At 55.0% G+C, this 25076-nt stretch overlaps 1 protein-coding gene and 1 non-coding gene across 2 annotated transcripts; both read left to right on the top strand.

Annotated features, from left to right (window-relative positions):
• Nucleotides 1–24186, top strand: CHD3 (chromodomain helicase DNA binding protein 3). The gene is made up of 40 exons (XM_052657056.1): nt 1–271; nt 4855–4967; nt 5454–5624; nt 5966–6090; nt 7468–7751; nt 7983–8113; nt 8270–8420; nt 8588–8781; nt 9097–9330; nt 9527–9730; nt 10264–10475; nt 11195–11326; nt 11692–11791; nt 12183–12374; nt 12529–12729; nt 13099–13236; nt 13495–13616; nt 13774–13947; nt 14081–14222; nt 14452–14583; nt 15192–15309; nt 15824–15948; nt 16129–16360; nt 16648–16814; nt 17287–17464; nt 17905–17970; nt 18424–18509; nt 18638–18771; nt 19325–19469; nt 19600–19762; nt 19877–19998; nt 20097–20232; nt 20345–20446; nt 20625–20753; nt 20962–21070; nt 21264–21396; nt 21657–21852; nt 22953–23116; nt 23335–23461; nt 23945–24186. Exons 1-40 carry the CDS (start codon nt 1–3, stop codon nt 24064–24066), a joined length of 6177 nt encoding a protein of 2058 aa, XP_052513016.1. The 3' UTR covers nt 24067–24186.
• Nucleotides 18901–19040, top strand: LOC128065756 (small Cajal body-specific RNA 21). Its single transcript, XR_008201133.1, has one exon. It is a non-coding gene; the product is annotated as a small Cajal body-specific RNA 21 (non-coding RNA).
• Nucleotides 24187–25076: the final 890 nt, after the last annotated feature.

Consider the following 25076-nt stretch of genomic DNA (forward strand, 5'->3'; position numbering starts at 1 on the left):
ATGGCTTCCCCTCTGAGGGACGAGGAGGAGGAGGAGGAGGAGATGGTGGTGTCGGAGGAGGAAGACGAGGAGGAAGAAGAGGGCGACGAGGAGGAGGAGGAGGTGGAGGCGGCCGACGAGGACTACGAGGAGGACGACGACGAGGGAGTACTCAGGCGCGGGCCGGGCCACGACCGGGGCCGCGACCGCCACAGCCCCCCCGGCTGCCACCTCTTCCCGCCGCCGCCGCCGCCGCCGCCACTGCCCCCGCCGCCGCCGCCCCCGCCGCCAGGTAAGCGGCCGCCGACTCCCTCCCCCAGCCCGAGCCGGAGCCGCGGGCGCGCGAGGCCCGGGCGGGGGCGAGGCACCCACCGCGCGGCCGAGCCGAGACGAATCCGGGGCGCGGGGCGCCGTCTCGGGCCCGTCGCCCCGCGGCGGTCCGGGCGGTCCGAGCGGTCCGGGCGGGCGGCAGCGGCCGCCCGGCCAGGCCTCCTCCCCTCCCCCGCCGCACCCCTCCCCCGCCGCCGTCGTCGCCGCCGCCGCCGCCGCTGCTGCCGCCGCCCGGGCTGGAGAGCGCTGGGCGCGAGCTGCGCGCGCGGACCGGGCCACTCGGTCGCGGCTTTCGGGGGAGGAGGAGGAGGAGATTTTTTTTTTTTTTACCCTCGGCGGGGAGGGGGTAGGCAGGAAACGGCCGAGGCGAAGCCAGGGCCCCCTCCCTGGCCGCGCGAGGGACCGCGGAGACCCTGGCGGCCGGACGGCGGCGTGGGGGAGGGGCGCGTGGGGGAGGGGCGGCCGCGCGGGCGCCCCTGGGGCTCTGGCCCCGGTGGGGTTGGACCGTGGGGAAGTGGGGTTTGCCTGCGAAGAACGGACCACGGCCCTCACCACCCCCCGTCAGGAGTTGGGAAGGCTGGGGGGGCGGTGGCGGGTGTCCATCGGACCCCCCCCCACCTGCGGGGACTTCGATGCCCGCCAACTCTGGAGCGTGCGGTGGCACGTGGGGGAGGGGTCGTGTGAATGTTTGCGGGCGGTTGACGACTAGGGGCAGGTGGTGGCCACACTCCATGCAGACCACTTCCTGGAATGAGGCTGGCCCCGGCCCCCTCTCCCCTGCTCGTACTAGGGAGCGCAGCCACTGGAAATTGGGGAGCGAGAGAGTGGGACACCAGATGCCCCCAACCCCACCCCCTTTATCTCTCTTCTGCTCTGGGCTCTTTTGTGTCAAGTGCTCTACCCGCCGCCCTCCACCATGACCCCGTCAGTCTGGGGTGGCCGAGCTGCCCAGCTGTAACTCTCACGTGGCTGCCATTCACTGTCACTCTCCCGCTGAAACCACCCACACCCTGACCACGTTGGGGGGCGTGAACTGCCCACCCAGCTGTTCTGCAGCTTGACCGTCACTCAGCACCCCTCCCCGGGGATGACAAGTCATCCGCACTGTCTATGCAGTTCTGCCCCGCGGTGAAGGGGCCTGACCGCTGCCTCGGGTCGGAGGCCCAATAGTGGCCCCCCTCTGGCCATCCTCTAGCGTGTTCTGCTAGTGTTTTTCAGGATAGAGCATCTTTCGGGTGGTCACACCCCCAGGCCTCTGGATGCCTTGCAGCACAAATGCACCAAACTTCAAAACGTCTAACATCATACTCTTTGTAAAACTGTCATATTGATCTGTGTGGCTTCTGTGGGAAATGTTCCTGTCTATTGGAGACAGCCTTTGAGGGACTGAAGCGCGGGGCGGCGGGGGGAGGGGGGGCGACTTTCTTGGGGCGAAGGGGGGGAGGGGTGTCTAATGGAAACAGGATAAAGTCCACTTCCCCCCTCCCGGGCTTGTCCGAAAACGGCAAAAGTTTTTAAAAAGTTATGCCGAGAGAGCCCACTGATTTTGCAGAAGGGAAAAGGAATAAAGAACTGTGGGGAGGGGGTTACCTGGAAGACAGCAGAGGTGCTAAAGAGAAAGCAAGGATGTCAGGTTAAGTTAGGGCAGGAACAGTTCTCCCATATGTGTATTCCGAACTTAGAATGGGGTATTTGGGGGCTTTTGATCCCGGATTTGGGTCTGTAAAGGGGAGTGCATGAAACAATCTGAGGTCGAGATGGGTCTTTGTGTCAGTACTCCCTCCCCTTTTCCCTATGCTTTCTAAGCATCGTCAAATGTTTTAAAAATTGTATATCTGAAATGAAAACCCACCTCCTCTCTCTGGCAGGGCAGTTTTATCTCCCTTTTAGTCCTCCAAGTCAAAGGAGTGACCCAGATACACCCCCTCAAATGACTTTCTGAGGTAAAACTTTGGCAAAATATTTTTAGTCTGCCCATTATTTCTGTCTACATAAGTGTGGGCAAAATAATCGTCCTCTGAGGCAATTTGTTTGGGCTGCCCCCCACCTCTTTCTCTGTAAGATGAACTGATAGGCGTTAGAGGTTCCTATTGTTTTTCATTCTGACGTCTTTGATTCTCACCATTTTGTTTTACATTCTTACCCAAGACCAGTTTTTTCCCTTCCCCCCTCTCCAGTCTCCTTACATTGTTAAACGTTTAAAATAATAGCACTCGTGCTGATGGGGGAAGGGAGCAGGAAGCCCAAAACTCATTTCTTCGCCCTCCCTCTTCTGGCAAGTCTAGAGAAATAATATAACATAATATATAGATGTGATTCCTTAGGGGTGGGGGTGGGGAATGATTGTGGGTGGTGCGGAAAATTCTGGTAGTTTCTTTGCGAAAGGTCTGAAAATACAAACCCACCCCCTGCATGCAATACGCATGTGCAGCAGACCTATTATGGTGGTTCGTTGTGGGGGAGGGAGGGGAATTTGAGAAAAAATAAATATATGTGTGAGAGATTGATGGTGAGATTAGAAGAGAGGGGCGGGAGGCGAGGCTCTCGGCGAGGCCCCTCCCTCTCTCCGGTTCGCCAGGCCCCGCCCGGCCCCCTCGCCGCGCTCCTCCCTCGCCGTCTTCCGAGATCTGAGCCGGGATGTGGGAGAGTCTGGGCGCGCGGCCAGCATTGAGTGGCTGGTGAGGCAGAGGTTGGGACTTAGATTTGCTTTCCTGCCCTCCCTCTCCTTTCCTCGCCGTCTACTTTGCGTCCCCGCACCACCGCCGTCTTCCCAAGTTGGGGAACCTCCCGCTGGGGTGGGGAGTGGAGTTAACTGGCTGCGAGGTCCCAGGGCTGGTGTCCCCCCACCACCCCACCCCCAGCTGGCGGAGACCGAGGCCATTTCCCTGATCCTCAGCCAGTTGGCCTGCCCTTGCTACTGCCCCGGCAGCCTCCGTTTCCATGTTCGTATTAGCGGAGTCCCTGGGGTGAGTGAGCGCTGGCTGCGGGGCACGGCGTCTTACTGACTTCCTATTACGGTCCCCACTCTGTTTTCACACCCCGGGCTGCCTGCAGGCACCTCCCCCGCCCCTCCCCCCCCCCGCCACAGCCCCCCAATTTTAGAGTGCCGTCCCGCGCGAGAGGGCACAGGATGCCGGAGCTGTGAGAAGTAGCACTGAAGGAAGGAGGCGCCGCGATTCTGAGGCGCTGGAAACCCGAGGCCTCCGGTGTAAATTGTGGCTAATTTTGCCTTGGCTGTTGTGGGGAGAAGGATTGTGTGTCCTAGAGCAAGGGGCTGGGCCGGCCCAGGCTTTCCCCTCCAGCGCTGCTGCCTCTACCTGAGCAGGACAGGTCTGGCTGGTTAGTCTAGTGCTTGCTGGGGGAGGGAGGCCTCACACCGGGGCCGCACTTCTGTGTGGCATCGGCTGTGTCTTCCTCCTGAAGTAGTTGTTCTCTGAACCCTAAGCCTCCACAGTGTGGCAGGGGTCATGGAGAATGGGGAGAGGGAGACATCTGGGAAGAACCAGCCCCAGACTGTCTGACAGGGACATCTGGAGAGAAAGCCAGGGACCTAGCCCTGCTAAAAGCATGTACAGATTGTCCTCTGGGTTTGTGCTCATGAGTATGTGATGCTTGTGCATTTGAGAATGCATTTGAGGGGTGTGTCTATGCCTGTCCAGTGTCTTTGTGTGGGTCTCCCATACTGCTTAGATACAAATGGGTTACAATGCTTGAGACTACATTTGGAGGCAAGGGGTGAGACCAGGGACAACGGGTAGGGCGCCTGAGTTCTCAAAGGGAACAGGGATGTGGATGTAGATTTGAAGGCACAGTTGAGGCTGCTTGGGAGGAGGAGGAATGTATAGGTAATTGTGGAGACCTTCTCCTGTGGGGCTAGGGAGTGACAAAGGAGCCAGACACCAAGATCCTGTGGGCCAGGAGTGAACATGGCTGACTGAGGGTTTCTTTTCCTCCAGGGCTATGCTGGGGCAACAGGAGTCTGGGTGATTATCTGAGGAAGTGTAAATAGAGGCCTCACTCCTCACAGAAAGGATGTCAGGGCCCCAGGGTGTTAGTGTGAGAGCCCAGGTGTCCACCTTTGGCTCTGCCTTCTCAGCATCTGGCTTAGGGAGCTGCCAGCTTGTGTCTCCCCACTCCAAGTGCTGGGGTCAGGCCAGGCCAGCAGCTGGGCATGGCTTCCCCAGTTCCTGGGCAGGATGCCAGCTGGCTAAGTGAGGGGGAAGGCAGGAGGAGCCCTGGCGGCGACTAAAAGGACCTGCCACAGTCAGAGCCCATGGCCTAGAGCCTGGTCCCTTGTTAGTAGGAGGGGAGAGACAGGAGTGGTTTGGCTGCTCTCCTCTTCTGACCCCTGACCTCCCATTCACAACCCAGGCATCCCAGAGTACTCGAAACACTCTCTGTTTGCGTCCAGCAAAGGGAGGCAAGGTTTGGAAGAGTTAATGCCGGATTTCCTAGAGAGCAGGAACCAAGGAGGTGAGGGAGGAAAAGGGCTGCAGAGGCTGGGAGCCTAGAGGCTTAGGTTTTCCGGTGCTGTCTGCTCCAAAGATAAGGATGACATTCGACTGCTGCCTTCAACATTGGGCGTGAAGAAGAGAAAGCGAGGACCTAAGAAACAGAAGGAGAACAAGCCAGGAAAGCCCCGGAAACGCAAGAAGCTTGTAAGTGTTACGCATGCCTGTCTCTACAGTGAGGCTTGGAGACCCATCCCAGAGACCTATGATTTCTCTGGGCCTGATTGCCATGGGGACCCTGAAGTCAGGGAGACCTGACTCCCTCTGCCTGCCCCTAGCCCCACTCCTGCTAGCCTGTATCTCCCAGGTCTGGGACCCTAACCTTACTCACTACATCCTAGTGAAGAGCCCTTTTGTCGACTTTACTTGCCCTGCAACACAGAGAAGCTGTTGGAAGCACTGCAGGTAGACTGCATGAATTCACAGCCCAGCAGTCCTCTATCTTCTTGGGCAGCTTGCTTAGCTCTCCGTGCCTCAGTTTCCTCTACGAAAAAAAAAATGGATAAAAATAGATTAGTTGCTGTCTCATAGGATTGTTGTGAAGTTTAAAAGAGACGATGATATTTTGTGCTAAGAGGAGTTCCTGGCACACGCTAGGGCTCAAAAAATAGTGTTTTTATTTCTCTCCCTTAGGACAGCGAGGAGGAATTTGGCTCTGAGCGAGATGAGTACCGGGAGAAGTCAGAGAGTGGAGGCAGTGAATATGGAACCGGACCAGGTCGGAAACGGAGACGGAAGCACCGAGAAAAAAAGGAGAAGAAGACAAAGCGGCGGAAAAAAGGGGAGGGAGAGGGGGGGCAAAAGGTGAGTAGATTTGGGGAGTGAGGGGAGAAATCTGTATCAATGACAAGCCTGAAGAGTAGGAAAAAAGGGGAGGGGGGGCAAAAGGTGATTAGATTTGGGGAGTGAGGGGAGAAATCTGTATCAATGACAAGCCTGAAGAGTAGGGGAGGGAGAGCCCTGGGCGAGCAGGGTGACAAATGGAGAGGCTGTGGTTTATGAGGAGTGGGATTGGGCTGGGAATGGAACAGAAAACTGGAAGCCCAGAGAAGCTGGTGGGTGGGCAGGGAGGCATGTCAGGGGGTGGGGGGAGCCCAGGACTGGAGTTAGGAGAGCACCTGGCTAACAGAAGCCTGGTATCCTAGCAAGTGGAACAGAAGTCATCAGCAACCCTACTTCTGACCTGGGGCCTGGAGGACGTGGAACATGTGTTCTCCGAGGAAGATTACCACACACTCACCAACTACAAAGCCTTCAGCCAATTCATGAGGTACGGTAGGGCTGGGGAACCCGCACGAGCCGATGCTTTTAATTTGGGGGAGGCCCTGGACCCCTCTGGGATCTGATGAAAGCTAAAAAATGGCTGTCCAGAGAAATTCACAGCACAGACACACCTAATTCCACATGTAATTTCAGAGAATTCCTGGATTCTAGGATCCAAGCACTCTAGTCAGGAACTTTTCACTGGGGATCAGAGTTCCGTGGCTAGGTTAGAAAACTCTGGTGACCGATGGCCCTCTCTGCTCTTAACAGTTCCAGTTTACCCTGCCTGACTTTTCTTCAGACTGGAGTGGAGAGGTGGCATCAGTGTTTCCCAGTTTCCTTTGCTCAGTTATCGAGTCTTCTGCCCTTCCCTTAGACAGCAGTAGTAATGGAGGATGCAGGCTGAGAGTGGCACCTGCAAGTCAATAGCTTCTAAAGTAGAGGAGAGAACAATAGAGATGCCTTTGGGGGAAGCAGGCACTTTAGCAGAGCCCTTCAGCCCTCTGGAGACAGCCTGCTAAAATTCAGGTCCTGGTGCTTCTTGGGCAGCTCACTTCTTTGATCTTCAGTTTCTGCATCTGTGAAATAGGCAAATAGTAGGTACCTTGAGGAGGGACTGGCAACCCACTCCAGTATTCTTGCCTGGAGAATCCCATGGACAGAGGAGCCTGGGGGGCTATAGTCCAAGGGGTCACAAAGAGTTAAGACATGACTGAAGTGACTAAGTATGTACTTTGGTTGGGTTTTGATGGGGTGGTAGATGGAAAGCTCAGCCCATTCCATATTGTGGGGCCAGGCAGAGTTCAGTCCCTGGTAGTGGTCATTAGTCCTGGTGTCTCACTGCTTCTCTACTAAAGACAGTGCTTCTTTCAGCACCACCGTCACCTGTGTCCTCACAAGAGCTTAATACCCACCTCAGAGCAGAACCAGTATGGCCCCTCAGACTCCACCTAGTGGGACCCCTCATTAGGTTCTACCAGGGCCTGTGGAACTCATGAGAAAAACACAGAGAACCGTAACAGCTCCTAGTAGTGTTGTAAGGATGGAATAAGATATCGTGTGTGAAAGTGTTTTAGGAACTGTAAAGTAGTTGTCAGAAGTATGGCATTTTTGGTAATCTTGTATCTTTTGGTTTCATCCTATTTAATCTGCATTTAAATTTTATTTTGCCTATTTATTTTTTGTTCTTTCGTACGTTTTTCTTGTTTTGTTAAACTTTCAAAAACTTATTATTTGTTTACTTTAAAATTGATGTTACTCATGAGAGAACATGTTTACACTACCCAGGAACCCTAGCTTGTACATTGACTTTATTGCTGAGGGAAATGGCAGTATTCCCTGACCATCTGTGAAGGGTCCGAGTCTCCTGCCTCTGTATTTACAGGCCCCTGATTGCTAAGAAGAATCCTAAGATCCCAATGTCTAAGATGATGACCATTCTCGGGGCCAAGTGGAGAGAGTTCAGCGCCAACAACCCCTTCAAGGGGTCGGCGGCTGCTGTGGCAGCAGCAGCGGCAGCCGCGGCGGCAGCTGTAGCTGAGCAGGTGTCAGCCGCTGTCTCCTCGGCCACCCCCATAGCACCTTCCGGACCCCCTGCCCTTCCACCACCCCCTGCTGCTGATATCCAGCCCCCACCCATCCGAAGAGCCAAAACCAAAGAGGGCAAAGGTAAGAAACCTTCTAGGTCGAACAGCTGTCACCCCACCCTCCAGACTGCATGTTCTCAAATTGTAGTCCAGAATGCTTGTCTCCTTGGCCCTGATGGTTGGAAAAGTGCTTCCCAGGAAGGGTCTCAGTAAGACCATGGCCCATTAAGAGGCCCAGAGACCTTCATGGCCTCCGTTATTCCAGGATATCGTGACCTTGGGCTTTTCTCCCTCATCTGCGTTCCTCACTCAGGTCCAGGCCACAAGCGGCGGAGTAAGAGCCCCCGAGTGCCTGACGGACGCAAGAAGCTTAGGGGAAAGAAGATGGCACCACTCAAAATCAAGCTAGGGCTGCTGGGTGGCAAGAGAAAGAAGGGTGGCTCGGTGAGAGGCCCCTCCCGTCTGTTAAATTCCTGGGGGTGGTCAGGACCGGGGGTCCAGACACACGGGTCCATGAGGACAGCTGGAGCGGGAACCCAAGGCCTGGGGAGGGGAGTGGAATCCAGCCGGCGCCCCTGACAGCCACGGGGCTATGGGCAGTATGTTTTGCAGAGTGACGAGGGCCCCGAACCGGAGGCCGAGGAATCAGACCTGGACAGCGGCAGTGTCCACAGTGCCTCAGGCCGCCCCGATGGCCCCATCCGCACCAAGAAACTAAAACGAGGCCGGCCAGGAAGGAAGAAGAAGAAGGGTGAGGGGCGTCAGCTGTGTGTGGCTCTGACAGTCAGCCTTCCTCTGGTTCCTTTGCTGTCCTCCTTATTTTCAGTTGTGACTTCTTTACTCAACCCTTTTCTCTTTCTCTCCCCTCCCCCATTCATTTCTCTTGGCTCCCTTGGCCTCCACTCGGGTGTATGACAGTTCTGGGCTGTCCCGCTGTGGCTGGGGAGGAGGAGATTGACGGCTACGAGACAGATCACCAGGATTACTGTGAGGTGTGCCAGCAGGGTGGGGAGATCATTCTGTGTGACACCTGCCCTCGTGCCTACCACCTCGTCTGCCTTGATCCTGAGCTTGACCGGGCTCCTGAGGGCAAGTGGAGCTGCCCTCACTGTGTGAGTACTGGAGCCACCTCTTCGTCCCTCAGCGACTTCCTCCCCTATCTCTTTCATCTGTGATATCACTTGTCATCTTCCTACCCCCAGCTGCCTGGGCCTCTCAGCAACAAATGTTTAAGGGTCCAGGATCCTTGTGTGTTCCTCTCCCTCATCCCCTCGGCCCCGCCAAATCAGCATTTTTGAAAACTGAGGTGTCCTGTTTGTTCGTTCCCACCAATCTTCTCTGTACTTCTAGGATCTAGGTCTCCTGGTTGGTCTCTGTCTTCCATTCTCACTTCTTTTTTGTGTCTGTGTCTGTCCTTGGCTTCCCAGGAGAAGGAGGGGGTCCAGTGGGAAGCCAAGGAGGAGGAGGAAGACTATGAAGAGGAGGGGGAGGAGGAAGGGGAGAAGGAGGAAGAAGATGACCACATGGAGTATTGCCGGGTGTGCAAGGACGGTGGGGAGCTGCTGTGCTGCGACGCCTGCATCTCCTCCTACCACATCCACTGTCTGAACCCCCCGCTGCCCGACATCCCCAACGGCGAATGGCTGTGTCCCCGATGCACCGTGAGTGGACCTGTCTCTCAGGGTTTCTTCTCAGCCCCAACTCCTCCTCCATCTCTGGGGCCCAAACGTCCGGCTCTTTCTTTCTCTTCTCTCCCCACCACCAGACCTTTGATTCTCTTGGGGGACTCCCCCACCCTCCTACGCTAACGAGGGGCTCTTTCTGCCTCTTTCTTTCCTGTTTGTATCCACCCCGAAGTGTCCTGTGCTGAAAGGCCGTGTGCAGAAGATCCTGCACTGGCGGTGGGGGGAGCCACCTGTGGCCGTGCCAGCCCCCCAGCAGGCAGACGGGAATCCGGATGCCCCACCTCCACGACCTCTTCAAGGCAGATCCGAGCGAGAGTTCTTTGTCAAGTGGGTGGGCCTGTCCTACTGGCACTGCTCCTGGGCCAAGGAGCTGCAGGTACAAGGGTGTCTCTGTCCCGTCTCCTGTGGCCCCGTTCACTGCTGCTCTCCCTCTCTCAAGCACCTCTTCTCCTGTCTTCTGTCCCCTTTGCTTTCCCTCATATTAGGTCTCTGGCCCCAAGACCCTACCAGCTCTCTTAGTTTCCGTACTTGGGTCTCCTGGTCTCCAGTTGTCATTCCCTCAGTCTCTGTTAGATTCCTCCCCTGAGGCGTAATGGAGCCTTCCTTTGCCTGCCTTAATTCCCATCTCTTCCCTTTATCTATCTTAACCATGTTTTACCGACATCCCCAGTCTTAATAACCTGTTCCTTCCTCATTTAACTTATTACCTCCCCACTCAGGTCCTGTCTCGGACTCCGTCCTCTTGCATGTTACTCATTTTCTTGCTTTGACTTTAACTCTCTGTGTCCTTCATCCCACCGCTCCCACGGCTCATTTTCCCATACCATTCCCCCTGCCGGCCGCTGCCCCGGCTCCTTGTGTCCCCTCAGAATGTCGGGACTATCTCTTCCCTCCTCTGTGCCCCACCAGCTGGAAATCTTCCACTTGGTGATGTACCGAAACTACCAACGGAAGAATGACATGGATGAGCCCCCACCCCTGGACTATGGCTCTGGTGAGGACGACGGCAAGAGTGACAAGCGCAAGGTGAAGGACCCGCACTATGCCGAGATGGAGGAGAAGTACTATCGTTTTGGCATCAAGCCAGAGTGGATGACCGTCCACCGGATCATCAACCACAGGTGAGCCCTTGGTCCACGGGAAGGCCGACCTGGGTTTTGTCACTGTTCTTGTTGCATGATGGCCCCATGTTAGATAATTGATCTAACTGGGTAATTCCCACCACAGCCCCAGCCCCTCTGGCTTTGTTTCCTCTATGGAGGTGGGAGAAACCAGGAGAAAAGTCCAGCCCAGCACGGACACCTTTGTCCTTGCTTCCTCTAATCTCAAACAGCTTAAGAAAGGACACAGGAATCTGGGGATTTGGATGTGATAAAAGCAAAACATGATTTATACAGACCAATGTTTCTAGTACTTCTGTCTTCATAGTACTTATCATTACCAATGTTTTACTGTCTTTTTATTTTTCTGTTTCATCACAGTCTTCTCTGGTAGCATGTGAGCTCCATGGAAATCAGTCATTTGTCTGCCTAGTTCTACTGAATCACCTATGCCTGGAACCGTGCCTGGCATGTAGTAGATGCTTAGTAAATATTGATTGGATGAACAAATGACGTTAAAGTTGGGGATGTTTTGTGATAGTTGATTTTTAGGAAGTCATCTGGAAAAAGTTAGGGTAGTCCTTCAGCCTTTCTAAACTCGCTTTCAGAGGCCCACCATTGAGGATTAGGTGACAAATTCTGTGTGTTAACTGATAATTGTGTTTATTATGACTCTTTTCTACTTGTGACACATATTATTTTTCTCCTCCTGCCTCTTCTTCTGGCTTCCCTCTTCACAGTGTGGATAAAAAGGGGAATTACCACTATCTAGTGAAATGGAGGGACTTGCCCTATGACCAGTCCACATGGGAGGAAGATGAAATGAACATCCCTGAATATGAAGACCACAAGCAGAGCTACTGGAGACACCGGTGAGTGAAGCAGATCGTGAGTTAGAGGGCGTCTGACGGTGGGGGCATTAAGTGAGATGCAGTAGGGGCAGACTCAGTCTAGAATTTAGAGTAATGGGAGCTGGGGCTGGGTTGTTTGCAGTGGGGCCATAAAGAGGCAGTGTGAGGAACAGAGATAAGATCTAGCCTGACTCATGGGGAAGAGGATGCTGAGGAGTGGGGAGGATGGTCTCTAGAGCTGAAATCCAAGGGGTGATGCTAAAGAACCTGGGAGAAAGGAAATGTATGAAAACCCAGATTATGGAAAGTGGGAAGTAGGTCCGGAATTGCTTCAGAAGACAGGGGTCCCAAGGCATCAGTCTCACTCAGACCCACTCTTTTCCCAGAGAACTAATTATGGGGGAGGATCCTGCTCAGCCCCGCAAGTATAAGAAGAAGAAGAAGGAGCTGCAGGGTGATGGGCCTCCCAGTTCTCCTACTAACGATGTAAGTCCTCCACTTGGCCTGTCTGTCATTTCTGGAGCCGCAGGGTCGAAAATTTCCTGGGAGCTTCTGACAGATCCCAGAGATTCCACAGCTTATTTTAGCTCTTCCTTCAGTCAGCTTTGCCCTAGGTTTACTGGGGACTTGCGCACAGGAATGAGAGTCTGCAGAGACAGCTGTACACAGGCCTCTTTTGCCATTTCCTTCCCTGCAGTACTCCCAGGTCTTGATTCAAAGAATGAGGGGGAGGCACTGCAGACTAGAACTTTCATAAGCTCAGGCCAGAGGAGAGGGACTCGCAATCCCACTTGATACCAATGCCAGGGACGGGGAGGAGACCAGGACCAGATGAGTGGCTGCTGGTTCCCCTGAGCTTTCTGATTTGATTCTACAGCCTACAGTGAAATATGAGACTCAGCCACGCTTCATCACAGCCACAGGAGGCACACTACACATGTATCAGCTGGAGGGATTGAACTGGCTACGCTTCTCATGGGCCCAGGGCACTGATACCATTCTGGCTGATGAAATGGGGCTGGGCAAGACCATACAAACCATCGTCTTCCTCTACTCACTCTATAAGGAGGTGCTGGCTCCTAGGGCCCTAGCCTGGACTGGGGAAGATGGGAGTGGAGGGTGAGGGCAGAGGACTAGGGGAGGGGCGTGGCAGGCAGTGGAGTGGGGTGTACAACTGCAAGCCTCAACTAATGGGGCTCCCTCTCCCCACCTTCCACTCCCAGGGCCACACAAAGGGTCCCTTCCTGGTGAGTGCCCCGCTGTCCACCATCATCAACTGGGAGCGGGAGTTCCAGATGTGGGCACCCAAGTTCTATGTAGTAACATACACGGGTGACAAGGACAGCCGAGCCATCATTCGTGAGAATGAGTTTTCCTTTGAAGACAACGCCATCAAAGGTGGCAAGAAAGCTTTTAAGATGAAGGTCAGACTCCCCACCTCATGTCCTCTGAAGTCCTCAGATCTGTCATTTCATTGCCCCAACCAGAACTTTCTTATATTCCCCATTCAGCTTTCTCCCTCCTTCCCCCACCTTCCCTCATGCCTCTGCTCTCCAGTCCTGGAGATGTAGCAGGTTATTCCCTGGGGCACTCATGGATCTCTTCAAACTGGACAGGTGGGGGAAGCTTGAGGGCCACATCCTGTAGTCCCTGAATGGAGTCAAGGTTGGAGGCCTGGACTACCAACTGCCTTTGGGAGTCTCAGGACAGGGTGTCTGGGTAGAGAACAGGGGTGGGGATCTAGATGCTCGGGTGCAGGCTGGCAGCCACAGGGACCATGGTTGTGTCAACAGAGGGAGGCACAGGTGAAGTTCCATGTTCTCCTGACATCATATGAGCTGATCACCATTGATCAGGCAGCTCTCGGCTCCATCCGCTGGGCCTGTCTCGTGGTGGATGAGGCCCATCGGCTCAAGAACAACCAGTCCAAGGTGAGTGAGGTACCCAGGTCTCAGAAACTTGAGGCTCTGGACTCCTACTTGCCCCCATCCTAAAACACAAAGCTTGGGGGACTTTGAGCAGCCCAGGAGGCAGTGCAGGGAGAAGTCCAGCTTGGAAGCAGGACAGGATTAGGGGTCTGAGGGCCTCTGATCCTGAAGGAAGTAGGAGCTGGAGGCAGGAAGAGCCAAGGGCCAGCTGCTTGCCACTGATGGACCCTTTCTCCTGCTTTTCCTTGCCCCATTTTCTAGTTTTTCAGGGTCCTCAATGGCTACAAGATAGATCATAAGTTGCTGCTGACAGGGACTCCATTGCAGAATAATCTGGAGGAGCTCTTCCACCTACTGAACTTCCTCACCCCAGAGAGGTTTAAGTAAGTGGCGGCTCAGGAGGGTGGTCTGCAGAGAGGAGAGGTGGAGGAGCTGAGAAAATGAGAGGGTGAGGAGTCATCTTAAGTGAAGACTAGAGCCTGAGGTCAGGGGCAAAGAACCTAATGCCCATTTGTGGTTTAATTTCCTTCTGGCTACTAGCAACCTGGAGGGCTTCCTGGAGGAGTTTGCTGACATATCCAAAGAAGACCAAATTAAGAAACTTCATGACTTGCTGGGGCCACACATGCTGCGGAGGCTCAAGGCAGATGTCTTTAAGAACATGCCAGCCAAAACAGAGCTCATCGTTCGCGTGGAGCTGAGCCCCATGCAGAAGTGAGATGCCAAGCGGGTTCCCTGAACCAGGGTTGAAGATGTGGTAACAACTTTGCAAGGGTCGGTGACCAAATGTAACCTCACAATTGCTTCCATTATTGTGTCTCTTCTGTGCACCTACCTTGGGCTTTAGGAAATACTACAAATACATCCTGACCCGAAATTTTGAGGCCTTGAATTCACGAGGTGGTGGGAACCAGGTGTCGCTGCTGAACATCATGATGGATCTTAAGAAGTGCTGCAACCATCCGTACCTCTTTCCTGTGGCTGCTATGGTAGATACGGGAGCTGGGACGGTGAAATGCCTGGTTGTCTGGAAACAGGAGCAGCCAAGAGTGCAGGGCTGGAGCTAAGCTGGGAGGCCAGGGACTAGGTTTCTGAGAGGAGTAGTAATTGCAAAGGTGTGGAGCCTGGATTTGGGCTTCCAGCTTTCTAGATGTCATCAGAATATGGGGGTGTGTTTCCTGATCCTCTCCTCCTCCTTTTTCCCTGCCTTTTTTTCAGGAGTCCCCCAAACTTCCCAGTGGGGCTTATGAGGGTGGGGCACTTATTAAGGCGTCTGGGAAGCTCATGCTGCTGCAGAAGATGCTGCGAAAGCTGAAGGAGCAAGGACACAGAGTGCTTATCTTCTCGCAGGTGACCCATGCTGGTAGTTCCTCCTCACCATCAGATACTCCCTTCCCTCATTCCTGTGGTTGCCCCAGGATGAGAGGTTAGGCAGTCACACCCTTAAGGGTTTCTGGAACAGCTCTGTTTGTCTTGGCCTCTGATCCGTGTTCTTAATTCATGCCATTGGAAGCTGTAGTCGTTTCTTTAAAGCCAAATGAGGAGAAGGGGAAGGGTGAGCCATTTGCCTCCTATAGGAGTTTCTGGGGCTGGGACTATTTCTTAATCTTCCTAGGGAAGGAAGAGAGTGCAGACCTTTTGGAAATCTGATGAAAGCTGTGGGTCTGCTCTCCAGAAAACTGTGCACATGTTGAGACAATCTTGTATAGATTTTCAGGGGGTTCATAGATTTCTTCTGCAACCTTGACATGGGTGTCAGAGGAGAACCTCTGCTGTAGGAGAAATGGTCTGAAATCTAGAGAAAATGACAGGCTATTCCAGGAGGAGCTAGGGGTACATATGACAGGGCAGGGGTACAGGTGTAAGGACTGGGGTTGAGGGAGAGTAAAGACACAGGACAAACAGAGTGCACCCCACCGCCTCATTGTTCTAGACTCCTGCCTCTTCTCTTTCTCTAGATGACCAAAATGTTAGACTTACTGGAGGACTTCTTAGACTATGAAGGCTACAAGTATGAGCGCATCGATGGCGGCATCACTGGTGCCCTGAGGCAGGAGGCCATTGACCGCTTCAATGGTGAGGGGGCCTTGGTCCTGCTTGGTGTACACAGCCTGAGAGACCTGTGCCTGGGTCCCTGGAGGATGTCAGTTACCTGGGCTTTTTCTTTTTTAAAAGTATTTATTCTATGGCTGTGCTGAGTCTTCATTGCTCTGCTGACTTTTTCTCTAGCTGTGGCGAGTGGGGGCTACTCTGGTTGCAGTGCTCAGGCTTCCCATTGCGGTGGCTTCTTTTGTTGTGGAGCACAGGCTCTAGGCACTCAGGCTTCAGTAGCTGCAGCATGGGGGCTCAGTAGTTGCGACTCTAGGGCTCTAGAGCATAGGCTCAGTAGTTGGGGGATCTTCCCAGACCAAGGATTGAACCTGTGTCTCTAGCATTGGCAGGCAGATTTTTTTACCACTGAGCCACCAGGGAAGCCCTCATCTGGGCTTGTGAGTTGAAGGCATTGTTGTTTGTAGTCAGGGAATATCTGGGAGCAGGTAGCCAGAACTGCTGGATACAAGAAAGGCCTGATCTAATTCTTGCCTCCCAGCTCCTGGGGCCCAACAATTCTGTTTCCTCCTGTCCACCCGGGCCGGGGGCCTGGGCATCAATCTGGCCACTGCTGACACTGTCATCATCTTCGATTCAGACTGGAACCCCCATAATGATATCCAGGTGAGAACTCCCCTTCTGGAGCCCCTTGGAGCAAGGAGACATGGGTGTCTGTGCTGGGGTCAGAAATAAACCTCTTGAGGTGGGGAGAAGGCCCTTTCTTGTCAGCCTCTTTTCCAGAGCATGTAGTGGGGCTCTCCCCAACCCCTCCTCTGGCCCATCCCTACTTTTCGGCCCCTGTAGGCCTTCAGCCGCGCTCATCGGATCGGCCAGGCCAACAAAGTGATGATTTACCGGTTTGTGACTCGTGCCTCTGTGGAAGAGCGAATCACACAGGTGGCCAAGAGAAAGATGATGCTGACACATCTGGTGGTGCGGCCCGGGCTGGGCTCCAAGGCGGGCTCCATGTCCAAGCAGGAGCTGGACGACATCCTCAAATTTGGTACTGAGGAGCTATTTAAGGATGAAAATGAGGGTGAGAGCCTTTTCTGCAGCTCCCTGAAAGCAGGTCTCTGCTATCTGTGAGCACTGCTGAAACCTCCCAAACAAAACCTCTCCTCTGCATCCTTGGAGGATGGCTGGCTCCTTTCCTTACCTGCAAGGTTGACATAACACACATCTCTGTAGACGCCCAGGGAAGGGTCCTCCTCCAGAGCTCCATGGGAAGGAGGCAGAGGGAATGGCTTTCCCTGAGCTTTGTAAAGTTCCTCCTGAGGTTCTGTCTGGAGCTCAGAGTCCACTCTCGTTCCCTGACTCCACCAGGTGAGAACAAGGAGGAGGACAGCAGTGTGATTCACTATGACAATGAGGCCATTGCTCGGCTCTTGGACCGGAACCAGGATGCAACTGAGGACACTGACGTACAGAACATGAACGAGTATCTCAGCTCCTTCAAGGTGGCCCAGTATGTGGTGCGGGAAGAAGACAAGGTGAGTGGCTTGGGGCCAGACACTGGCCACCCAGGTCCATCTCTGAAGGGTGGTAGCCAGTGTCCAAGTAGGAGGATCCCCCTTTGCTCTTGTTTTTTTTATCTGATCTCTCACTCCAGTGTCTAGCAAAGAGCAGCCAGTTGTGGGACCTCAGACAACTTGGTCTGAAGGATGAGACTGGACACTGGAGAAAACATAGGCACAGAATGTAGTGATCAATTTGGAAGGCTGCCTTCTGAGTAGAGTAGGAGGAAGGCATAGAAAACTGGAGGAGAGGCTTAGAAAAGAGAAGTAACGGGAGGAGAAGCAAGTTGTAGGTAAGAGGTGAGGATAGCGTGCCGCGTCTGGAGGATTTATGTGTCTAGAGTGACGAGGTCTGGGGCTGGGCTGCAGAAGGAAAGCAGGGGTTTGTGGTGGTGGTGGGGCTGGGTAAAGGGGCAAGGTCTTCAGTGTGGGTCCTGCTGCCCTTCAGATTGAGGAAATTGAACGAGAGATCATCAAGCAGGAAGAGAACGTCGACCCCGACTACTGGGAGAAGCTGCTGCGGCACCACTATGAGCAACAGCAGGAAGACCTGGCGCGGAACCTCGGCAAGGGCAAGCGGGTCCGCAAGCAGGTCAACTACAATGACGCTGCTCAGGAGGACCAAGGTGAGGACTGCGCCCGACAGGGGAGAAGGGGAGCGTGCTGAGAAGGGGCTTGGAGGCTGGGGGCATTGAGAGGAAATGAGTGGCTGAGCAGTCAGGGCCTTCCCTTCTCAGGGGAAAGAGATTAGGACCCTAGGAGGGGTGACCAGGGGCTCCCCGGAGGCCAGGTGGATTTGAGGTGACCTGAACGCTCTTGCAGTCGCAGAGGGCATTGATGGACACCCAAGGGCCTTTGTTTAGAGTGGGTTATGCAGGTGTCAGGCAGTGGGGGTGAGTGGACCTGCTATGTGGCCCAGATTGTGGGCAGCCCTCCAGCATCTCTAGGAGGGCCGAGGCTGGAGTGAAGGTGCAAAAGTCTCTGAGGGGAGGTGTCCAAGCAGAAAGGGCCCCATGTGGGCTTATCCAGGGAGCCATCACTGACCGCTGAGCCTTTCTCCCCACAGATAATCAGTCAGAATACTCAGTGGGATCAGAAGAGGAGGATGAAGACTTTGATGAGCGTCCTGAAGGTGGCATCTGTTTTCCTTTTTCTCACACCTCTTCCCATTTCACTTCCCATTGTCTCTGAAGCCTACTGTTTTTATACAGAGTGCTCACTTGTAGGAAAAGTAAAGATTTCAGATAAGCAGAGAGGAGAAAATATCTATAATTTCGTTACTGCTAAAATTTGAAATATATTACCTTGTAGGCTTTGACACCTAGATGAGAGATCAAGAAAGGTTACATCATTTTATACTCCCAGCAGTAATCTTGGCTTGCATCAGATAGTTGCTACTGATTGTTTAGAATGACTTGATTCTTTTGGACCTATGGGGTTGGTAGTTCTGGGAAGAAAATTAGAAGTGCCTCAGACACGACAGGCATTCCTTGTGTTGCATGTCCTATGGACGTGGAGAGCTAGGAAAGACTGAGGGGTGGAGGACATGGTGGTCTACTAACGAGGGTCACCATCTCCCCACCAGGGCGTCGACAGTCAAAGAGGCAGCTTCGGAATGAAAAGGATAAGCCACTGCCTCCACTGCTGGCTCGAGTTGGGGGCAACATCGAGGTGAGAGCTGGCCTAGGCCCCAGCGGAGAGAATGAGGGGAGTTGAGGCTGAGTTACTGAGGGCAGAACAGACCAAGAAATGAGGCCCTGGACATTCATCATCCACTCCCTCCTTGCCCCCATCCTCAGGTACTGGGATTCAACACCCGTCAGCGGAAGGCCTTCCTCAATGCGGTGATGCGCTGGGGCATGCCCCCGCAGGACGCCTTCACCACCCAGTGGCTGGTGCGGGACCTCAGAGGCAAGACTGAGAAAGAGTTCAAGTGAGTGTGGGTGACCTGGGGCTGAGCTGGGGGGAAGGGCAGGAGCTTTGGGTGTTATATTCTTCCTTTCGGCCACCATATGATGTGACCTTACTCACCTGATCACCATGCTCCCTGCCAGATGTTTCCTGGCTCGGTTTCCTAGGGGGTGGGCTCAGCCTCTGCCACCTCCCCTCAGCTGAGCCTAGAGCAGAGAGGCCAGGCACTCCCTGCTGTGGGAGAGGCAGGTGAGACAGGAGCCTCGCCTGGACTGTCCTTGCCTCACATGCTTTGGCCACGATAACCCAGCAGGGGAGCTGGTGGGAAGGATGAAAAGCAGACTGATGGGGCCTAAGAGTGAAGGACCAGGGCCGGGGGCTGTGGAAATGTGGTGGGGGGCAGGCGGGGGAGTTAGGATTTGGGGGAGCTCATGATGGTGAAATTGAAAGACCCAGGGACGAGCCCTGGAGGTACTGGGGAGCTCAGGTTCAGGGTTCAGTCATCCCTGTACCCCCTTCACTGTCCTTTCCCCTTCTAAGGTTCTCCTGACCCACCTCCCCCGCATGCTCCTTAGGGCCTATGTGTCTTTGTTCATGCGCCATCTCTGTGAGCCCGGGGCGGACGGCTCTGAAACCTTTGCTGACGGAGTCCCTCGGGAGGGGCTGAGTCGCCAGCAAGTGTTGACCCGCATTGGAGTCATGTCTCTCGTCAAGAAAAAGGTATTGGTCTTCCCCTCACCCAAAGAGTCAGGTCGGCTGCCTAGGCCCCATGCGTCCTCAGCCTTCTATCCCTAGCTCCGGGAGCCAGACTGGAACTGATCCCTGTCCTGCAACCCCCTGCACCCTGCAGGTACAGGAGTTCGAGCACATCAATGGGCGCTGGTCTATGCCAGAGCTGATGCCTGACCCCAGTGCTGACTCCAAGCGCTCCTCCAGAGCCTCCTCTCCTACCAAAACATCTCCCACCACTCCTGAGGCCTCGGCTGCAAACAGCCCTTGCACCTCGAAACCTGGTAATCAGCTCAGGATGACAGGAGAGAGCGACGGGGCCAGTTTCCATCAGATGCAGAGGGCGTGGAACTGGGGTGGGGAGTTCCTGCCTTCTTCACTCTGCCTTACCCCTGCAGCTACTCCAGCTCCCAGTGAGAAAGGAGATGGCATAAGGACACCTCTGGAGAAGGATGAAGCAGAAAACCAGGAGGAGAAGCCAGAAAAGAATAGCAGGATTGGGGAGAAGATGGAGACAGAGGTGTGTGGCTGCCTGGCTGCTTTGGAGGCAGTGGCAGTGCCTTGGAGGTGGGAGCCTAGAGCCCTCCAGGTCATCCTGACTCCGCTGTCTTCTTCCAGGCTGATACCCCCAGCCCAGCCCCATCCCTGGGAGAGCGGCTAGAGCCAAGGAAGATGCCTCTGGAGGATGAGGTGCCAGGGGTACCTGGAGAGATGGAGCCTGAACCTGGGTACCGGGGGGACAGAGAGAAGTCAGGTGGGTGCATGGCCTTAAGTGTGATTGAGGCTTAGAATTTGGGGGCTCCCTCTTTTGGGGTCAGGGGATGAGGGTGACATCCTCCCTTCCTGTCCCCTGCCCCCTCCCACAGCCACAGAGTCGACGCCAGGAGAGAGGGGGGAGGAGAAGCCGATGGATGGACAGGAACACAGGGAGAGGCCGGAGGGGGAGACAGGGGATTTGGGCAAGAGAGGTAATGGGTGGAAGAATGGGACCCCTGGGTCCTTGAGGGATCAGGGGAGGTGGAATCTGGGGAACCAAACGCCTGGGTGGGTAGCTCTTCAAGGGCCCGTACAGTACAGAGAGGAGTCCTGGGACCCGGGTGGAGACTGTCCCCCGAGATGTGAGCTCTGCCCCGTCTGCCGCAGCAGAAGATGTGAAAGGGGACCGGGAGCTTCGGTCTGGGCCTCCTCGAGATGAGCCACGGTCCAATGGGCGACGTGAGGAGAAGGCAGAGAAACCGCGGTTCATGTTCAACATTGCAGATGGTGGCTTCACAGGTGAGGGGCTCTTATTGTCTCCCAATCCTGACTTGAACCTTGTTTGTAATTAATTTTGTTCCTAACCCCTCTCTTAACCTTCCTCTTGAAGAGCCAGTGGTCCTGTCACCTGTTCACCTGTCACCTGTCCCTCCTCTGTACCTGTCTGTGGGGCTGGGCATGGTTCTCAAACCCCTGATGCCATGTCTGTCTTCTTTCCTCTCTGCAGAGCTTCACACACTGTGGCAGAATGAGGAGCGGGCGGCTATTTCCTCTGGGAAACTCAACGAGATCTGGCACCGAAGACACGACTATTGGCTCCTGGCTGGGATTGTCCTGTATCCTTTGATACAGATACGAGGAAAGAGATGTTTTCTCCCTGGAGCGAGAAGAACCACAGAGAAGAGGAGTCCATCTCTGGGGAGGGGGCCCTCATGCCACACTTCGGGGCAGTCAGGCCAAACGGAAGGTGTGTGCATAGCCCCACCAGCCCTGTTAAGTTCCTTGATGGTCCCCTTCCTTCGTCGGCAGCCATGGATATGCACGGTGGCAGGACATCCAGAATGATGCTCAGTTTGCCATTATCAATGAGCCATTTAAAACTGAAGCCAATAAGGGGAACTTTCTGGAGATGAAAAATAAATTCCTGGCCCGGAGATTCAAGGTGAGGATGAGGGAGGAAAGGAACAGTGTTGAAGAGGGGTTTGAGTCAGAGGTAGGACCAGATCTGGTTGGAATGTAGGCAAGGTTGACCCTTTGAGAGCCGAGACAATGCTTGAGGCCAAGACACCCGAGTGTCGCCTTGTGTTTGGGCCCATGGTCTGGATCAGGGTGGAGCTGGGGTTGCTCTGGACCAGCGAGGGGGCAGGAGGGGGGGCAGTGTGGGTCTCCACCACCAGTACTCAGCCCGTGCTTGGGCCTCAGCTCCTGGAGCAGGCGCTGGTGATTGAGGAGCAGCTGCGGCGGGCGGCCTACCTGAACCTATCACAGGAGCCGGCGCACCCCGCCATGGCCCTCCACGCCCGCTTCGCCGAGGCCGAGTGCCTGGCCGAGAGCCACCAGCACCTCTCCAAGGAGTCGCTGGCGGGGAACAAGCCGGCCAACGCCGTCCTGCACAAGGGTAAGGGCCGCGGCGGCCCCGCGCGGGGGAGGGCCCACAGCGCTGCGTAAGTCTTCACCCCGCACCCCTCAATATCTCCCCACCCCTCCGACCCCTTTACCCTCTGAACCACCCCCCCTCTGACCTCTAACCCCACCCCGACCCACCTGGTACCCCCTCGGTTTTTAGCCTCTAGACATTGTGCGGCCAGCCCTTATCCATGCCTAATAGCGTTCACATCAGTGCCCAAGAGTGGGATCCCCCAACCCCTTGACCTCCCCCATCTCCATGAGACTGTGCCACATTCCCTCCATGGGCCGGAACTTCTTCACTGACCCACACACCTGCCATACTGCTCATAGCACCCTGTCTGGGGCCTTGGCTTGTATATAGTCCACAAAAGTTCTTACCCCGGGTCCCACAAATCCCATTCCTCACATCTCGTTCACCCCGTGAGGCAGAAACCACTACCATCCCACCCTCTGACCCTACCCCATGAAATTTCCCTTTGATCTTCAACCCTTCCTCCCAAACCCTCATGCCTTGATAATAGTAGATTAAGTTCCAAAGCCCTCTAACCATCTAATCCTGACTGACTCCTGGTCCCTTAGACTCCTGTTCTAATTCGTTGAACTTGTAATGCTGACCCTCTAACTTCCCCCCACCCCCGCCCGACATATTAAAACCTTGATTCCTTAAGTCTTTGACACCATTTACCACCTCCCATGCCTCCTGACTATTTCCTCCCCATCATCCCCAACCCCCAAACTTCCCTCTTCCAATATGGGATGTTCTGACAACTCCCCGCCCCGTGTTTTCCAATGTCCTCCCTGTCTCCCTTTTCTCCATATTCCCTTTTCCTTCCTTCTCTCTCTCCATCTGTCCTTTGTGGTGATCTGGTCTCTCTGCTTCTTTACCTGACACTTCTTTTTCCCCGAGCTGCTCTCTTTTTCTGTCTACTTCTGTCATTTTCTTGGTCTCTGATTCTTCGGCATCTGTGTCCTCTCTCTCTCTTTCTCTGGCTATATCTGTCCGCCTGATTCCACATCTCTTTTCCTGGCTCCATCTCTCTCTTTCCCTGTCTTTCTCTCGCCCTTCTTTCTCCGTGGCCCGGGCCCCAGTTCTGAACCAGCTGGAGGAGTTGCTGAGCGACATGAAGGCGGATGTGACCCGCCTGCCAGCCACGCTGTCCCGAATACCCCCCATCGCAGCCCGCCTTCAGATGTCCGAGCGCAGCATCCTCAGCCGGCTGGCCAGCAAGGGCACGGAGCCTCACCCCACACCGGTAACCCTTCCCCCGACTCCACTTTCCCTGTTGGTACTCCTGCACACAGACAGACACTTCCTTCAGAATCCTATACAGTGTGGAAAACGCCCGCAGACACTCCTCAGTGTGGAGTCCCCCTGCCTCTGCCATACCCCCCAGTAGCTCTGGATTTCTCCCCTACAACTTCTCCCTCTCAGGCTGTGGCCCCTCTAACTTGGGCTCGCTCTCTCTTCCAGGCCTTCCCCCCGGGTCCATACGCTACACCTCCGGGGTACGGGGCGGCCTTCAGCGCCGCACCCGTCGGGGCCCTGGCCGCCGCAGGCGCCAATTACAGCCAGATGCCAGCAGGGTCCTTCATCACAGGTCAGCTGCTGACTTCCTGCCTCCTCCTCGTTGCCCTCTTCCTTTCCCAAGCTTCACCCCTGCTCAGCTGCCCTTTACTTGTCCAGCCCATCTCACTTCCTTGGATGTGCCCAGGGTTTCATGGAATGGAGTGCTTCTAGACTTTATTTTTCCCATCCCTAACTTCTCTTCCATCCCCATCATCAGAAACCTCATCCAGGGCTTTACTGGTTCTGTGGACTAGTACTTGAGCTGCCTCCTCCTGGGTTACTTCAGAGAAAGAGTGTGAAATCAGAAGGGGGTTATAGTGAAAGCTGGAGCGCGAGTCCCATCACACACACAGTGGGACGTCTCAGGAGAGGGGTCCACCCTGCTCTTCCCTGCACACCCTAGAAAATTGGACCTGGCGCGAGGTGACCTTGAAGAACATAACTGTGGTCAGGAAGCAGTGGACGACGGGTAGAGAAGTAGGGATTGACCCTTCCTTACCCCCTCCCCAAACAGCCGCCACCAACGGCCCTCCAGTGCTGGTGAAGAAGGAGAAGGAAATGGTGGGGGCACTGGTGGCAGACGGGCTGGATCGGAAGGAGCCCCGAACCGGGGAGGTGATCTGTATAGACGACTGACCGGATCCCAGGCCTGCCCTTCACCCAGGTCCCGGCCTCGAGGTCGACCCCCAGCTCAGGCTCCGGGGCCTGCTGCCAATCCTCCACCTTCCCCACCCCTTGGGCCACCACTGGGCTAGGAGCCCCTCTGCCCCTCTCTACAGTTCTCTTCAAGAAGGGCCCTTGTTATTCTCCACCCCATGCACCTTTCCCACCACACTTTGAAGACTGCTGGTGAGAAGGGGTCTGGGTGGAAGGTGGTGAGCAGGGTCTTCCGAGTACCTTTATCCCCCACTGCCAAACATACACAGCTTCCCAATAAAATGGTTGTGGGGAGGAGAGAGGTGGAGCCTCCCCGGGTTTTACTCCTGCAACATCAACTCCATCTCTTGCAGAAGTGGGGGGTTAGCTTTGCCTAGCCTGTAGGAACTTTGGTGGGGAAGAGCTTTGAAGAGAGGCAGGTGACTTTAGAGGGGGGTGACAATGAGCCCTGGGAAGGTGGAAGAGAAGAGGAGGGGCGGCTCCATGTTTCCTTCCCCTCCCTCCCTGCAGATGGAGGGTGGAGCAGTTACCAGGGAGGGAGTCCATTGCTGTTCAGCCTCAGAATAAAGGCGCTGTTCACTGGCTCAGTTACCTCCTGCGTACCGGCATCTTGTGTTGGCAATCTTCCCCCCTCCCTAGGGACCAGTGACCACCTCTGCAAAGAGTAACATTTGGGTGATACTCCCTTAAGCCAAAGAGGAGCTCCCCAATCTGTTCTAGGGACCCAAGTAACCTAGAAAGGGTGGCAGAGAACACAATGGGCCAGACATGGGGGGAGCCCCCAGTTTTGGGGCTCAGGTTCTTGGAGGATTTCTACCTTCCCTCCTGAAGACCTGGATGTGGACTAGAGTGGGTCAGGCAGGGGGCTTAGTCAGGAAACTACCTTGCCTTCAAGACCAGAGCAGAATAGCAGAGGGCAGGCTGGGGAGACATGGGCACACCCTCCTCCCCAGGAGGGGCTGGGGAGAGTGGCAGTTTGCATGGCGAAC

Source organism: Budorcas taxicolor, chromosome 19, assembly GCF_023091745.1.
Source record: "Budorcas taxicolor isolate Tak-1 chromosome 19, Takin1.1, whole genome shotgun sequence".
Taxonomy (NCBI): Eukaryota; Metazoa; Chordata; class Mammalia; order Artiodactyla; family Bovidae; genus Budorcas; species Budorcas taxicolor.

What these genes read in the sequence shown, in the direction of transcription:
- CHD3 (XM_052657056.1), top strand. Translation starts at nt 1, where the DNA reads ATGGCTTCCCCTCTGAGGGACGAGGAGGAGGAGGAGGAGGAGATGGTG. An exon ending in TCAAGAACAACCAGTCCAAG is followed by an intron (nt 13,237 to 13,494) that starts GTGAGTGAGGTA and finishes CCCATTTTCTAG; the next exon opens with TTTTTCAGGGTCCTCAATGG. An exon ending in AGGGGATTTGGGCAAGAGAG is followed by an intron (nt 20,447 to 20,624) that starts GTAATGGGTGGA and finishes CTGCCGCAGCAG; the next exon opens with AAGATGTGAAAGGGGACCGG.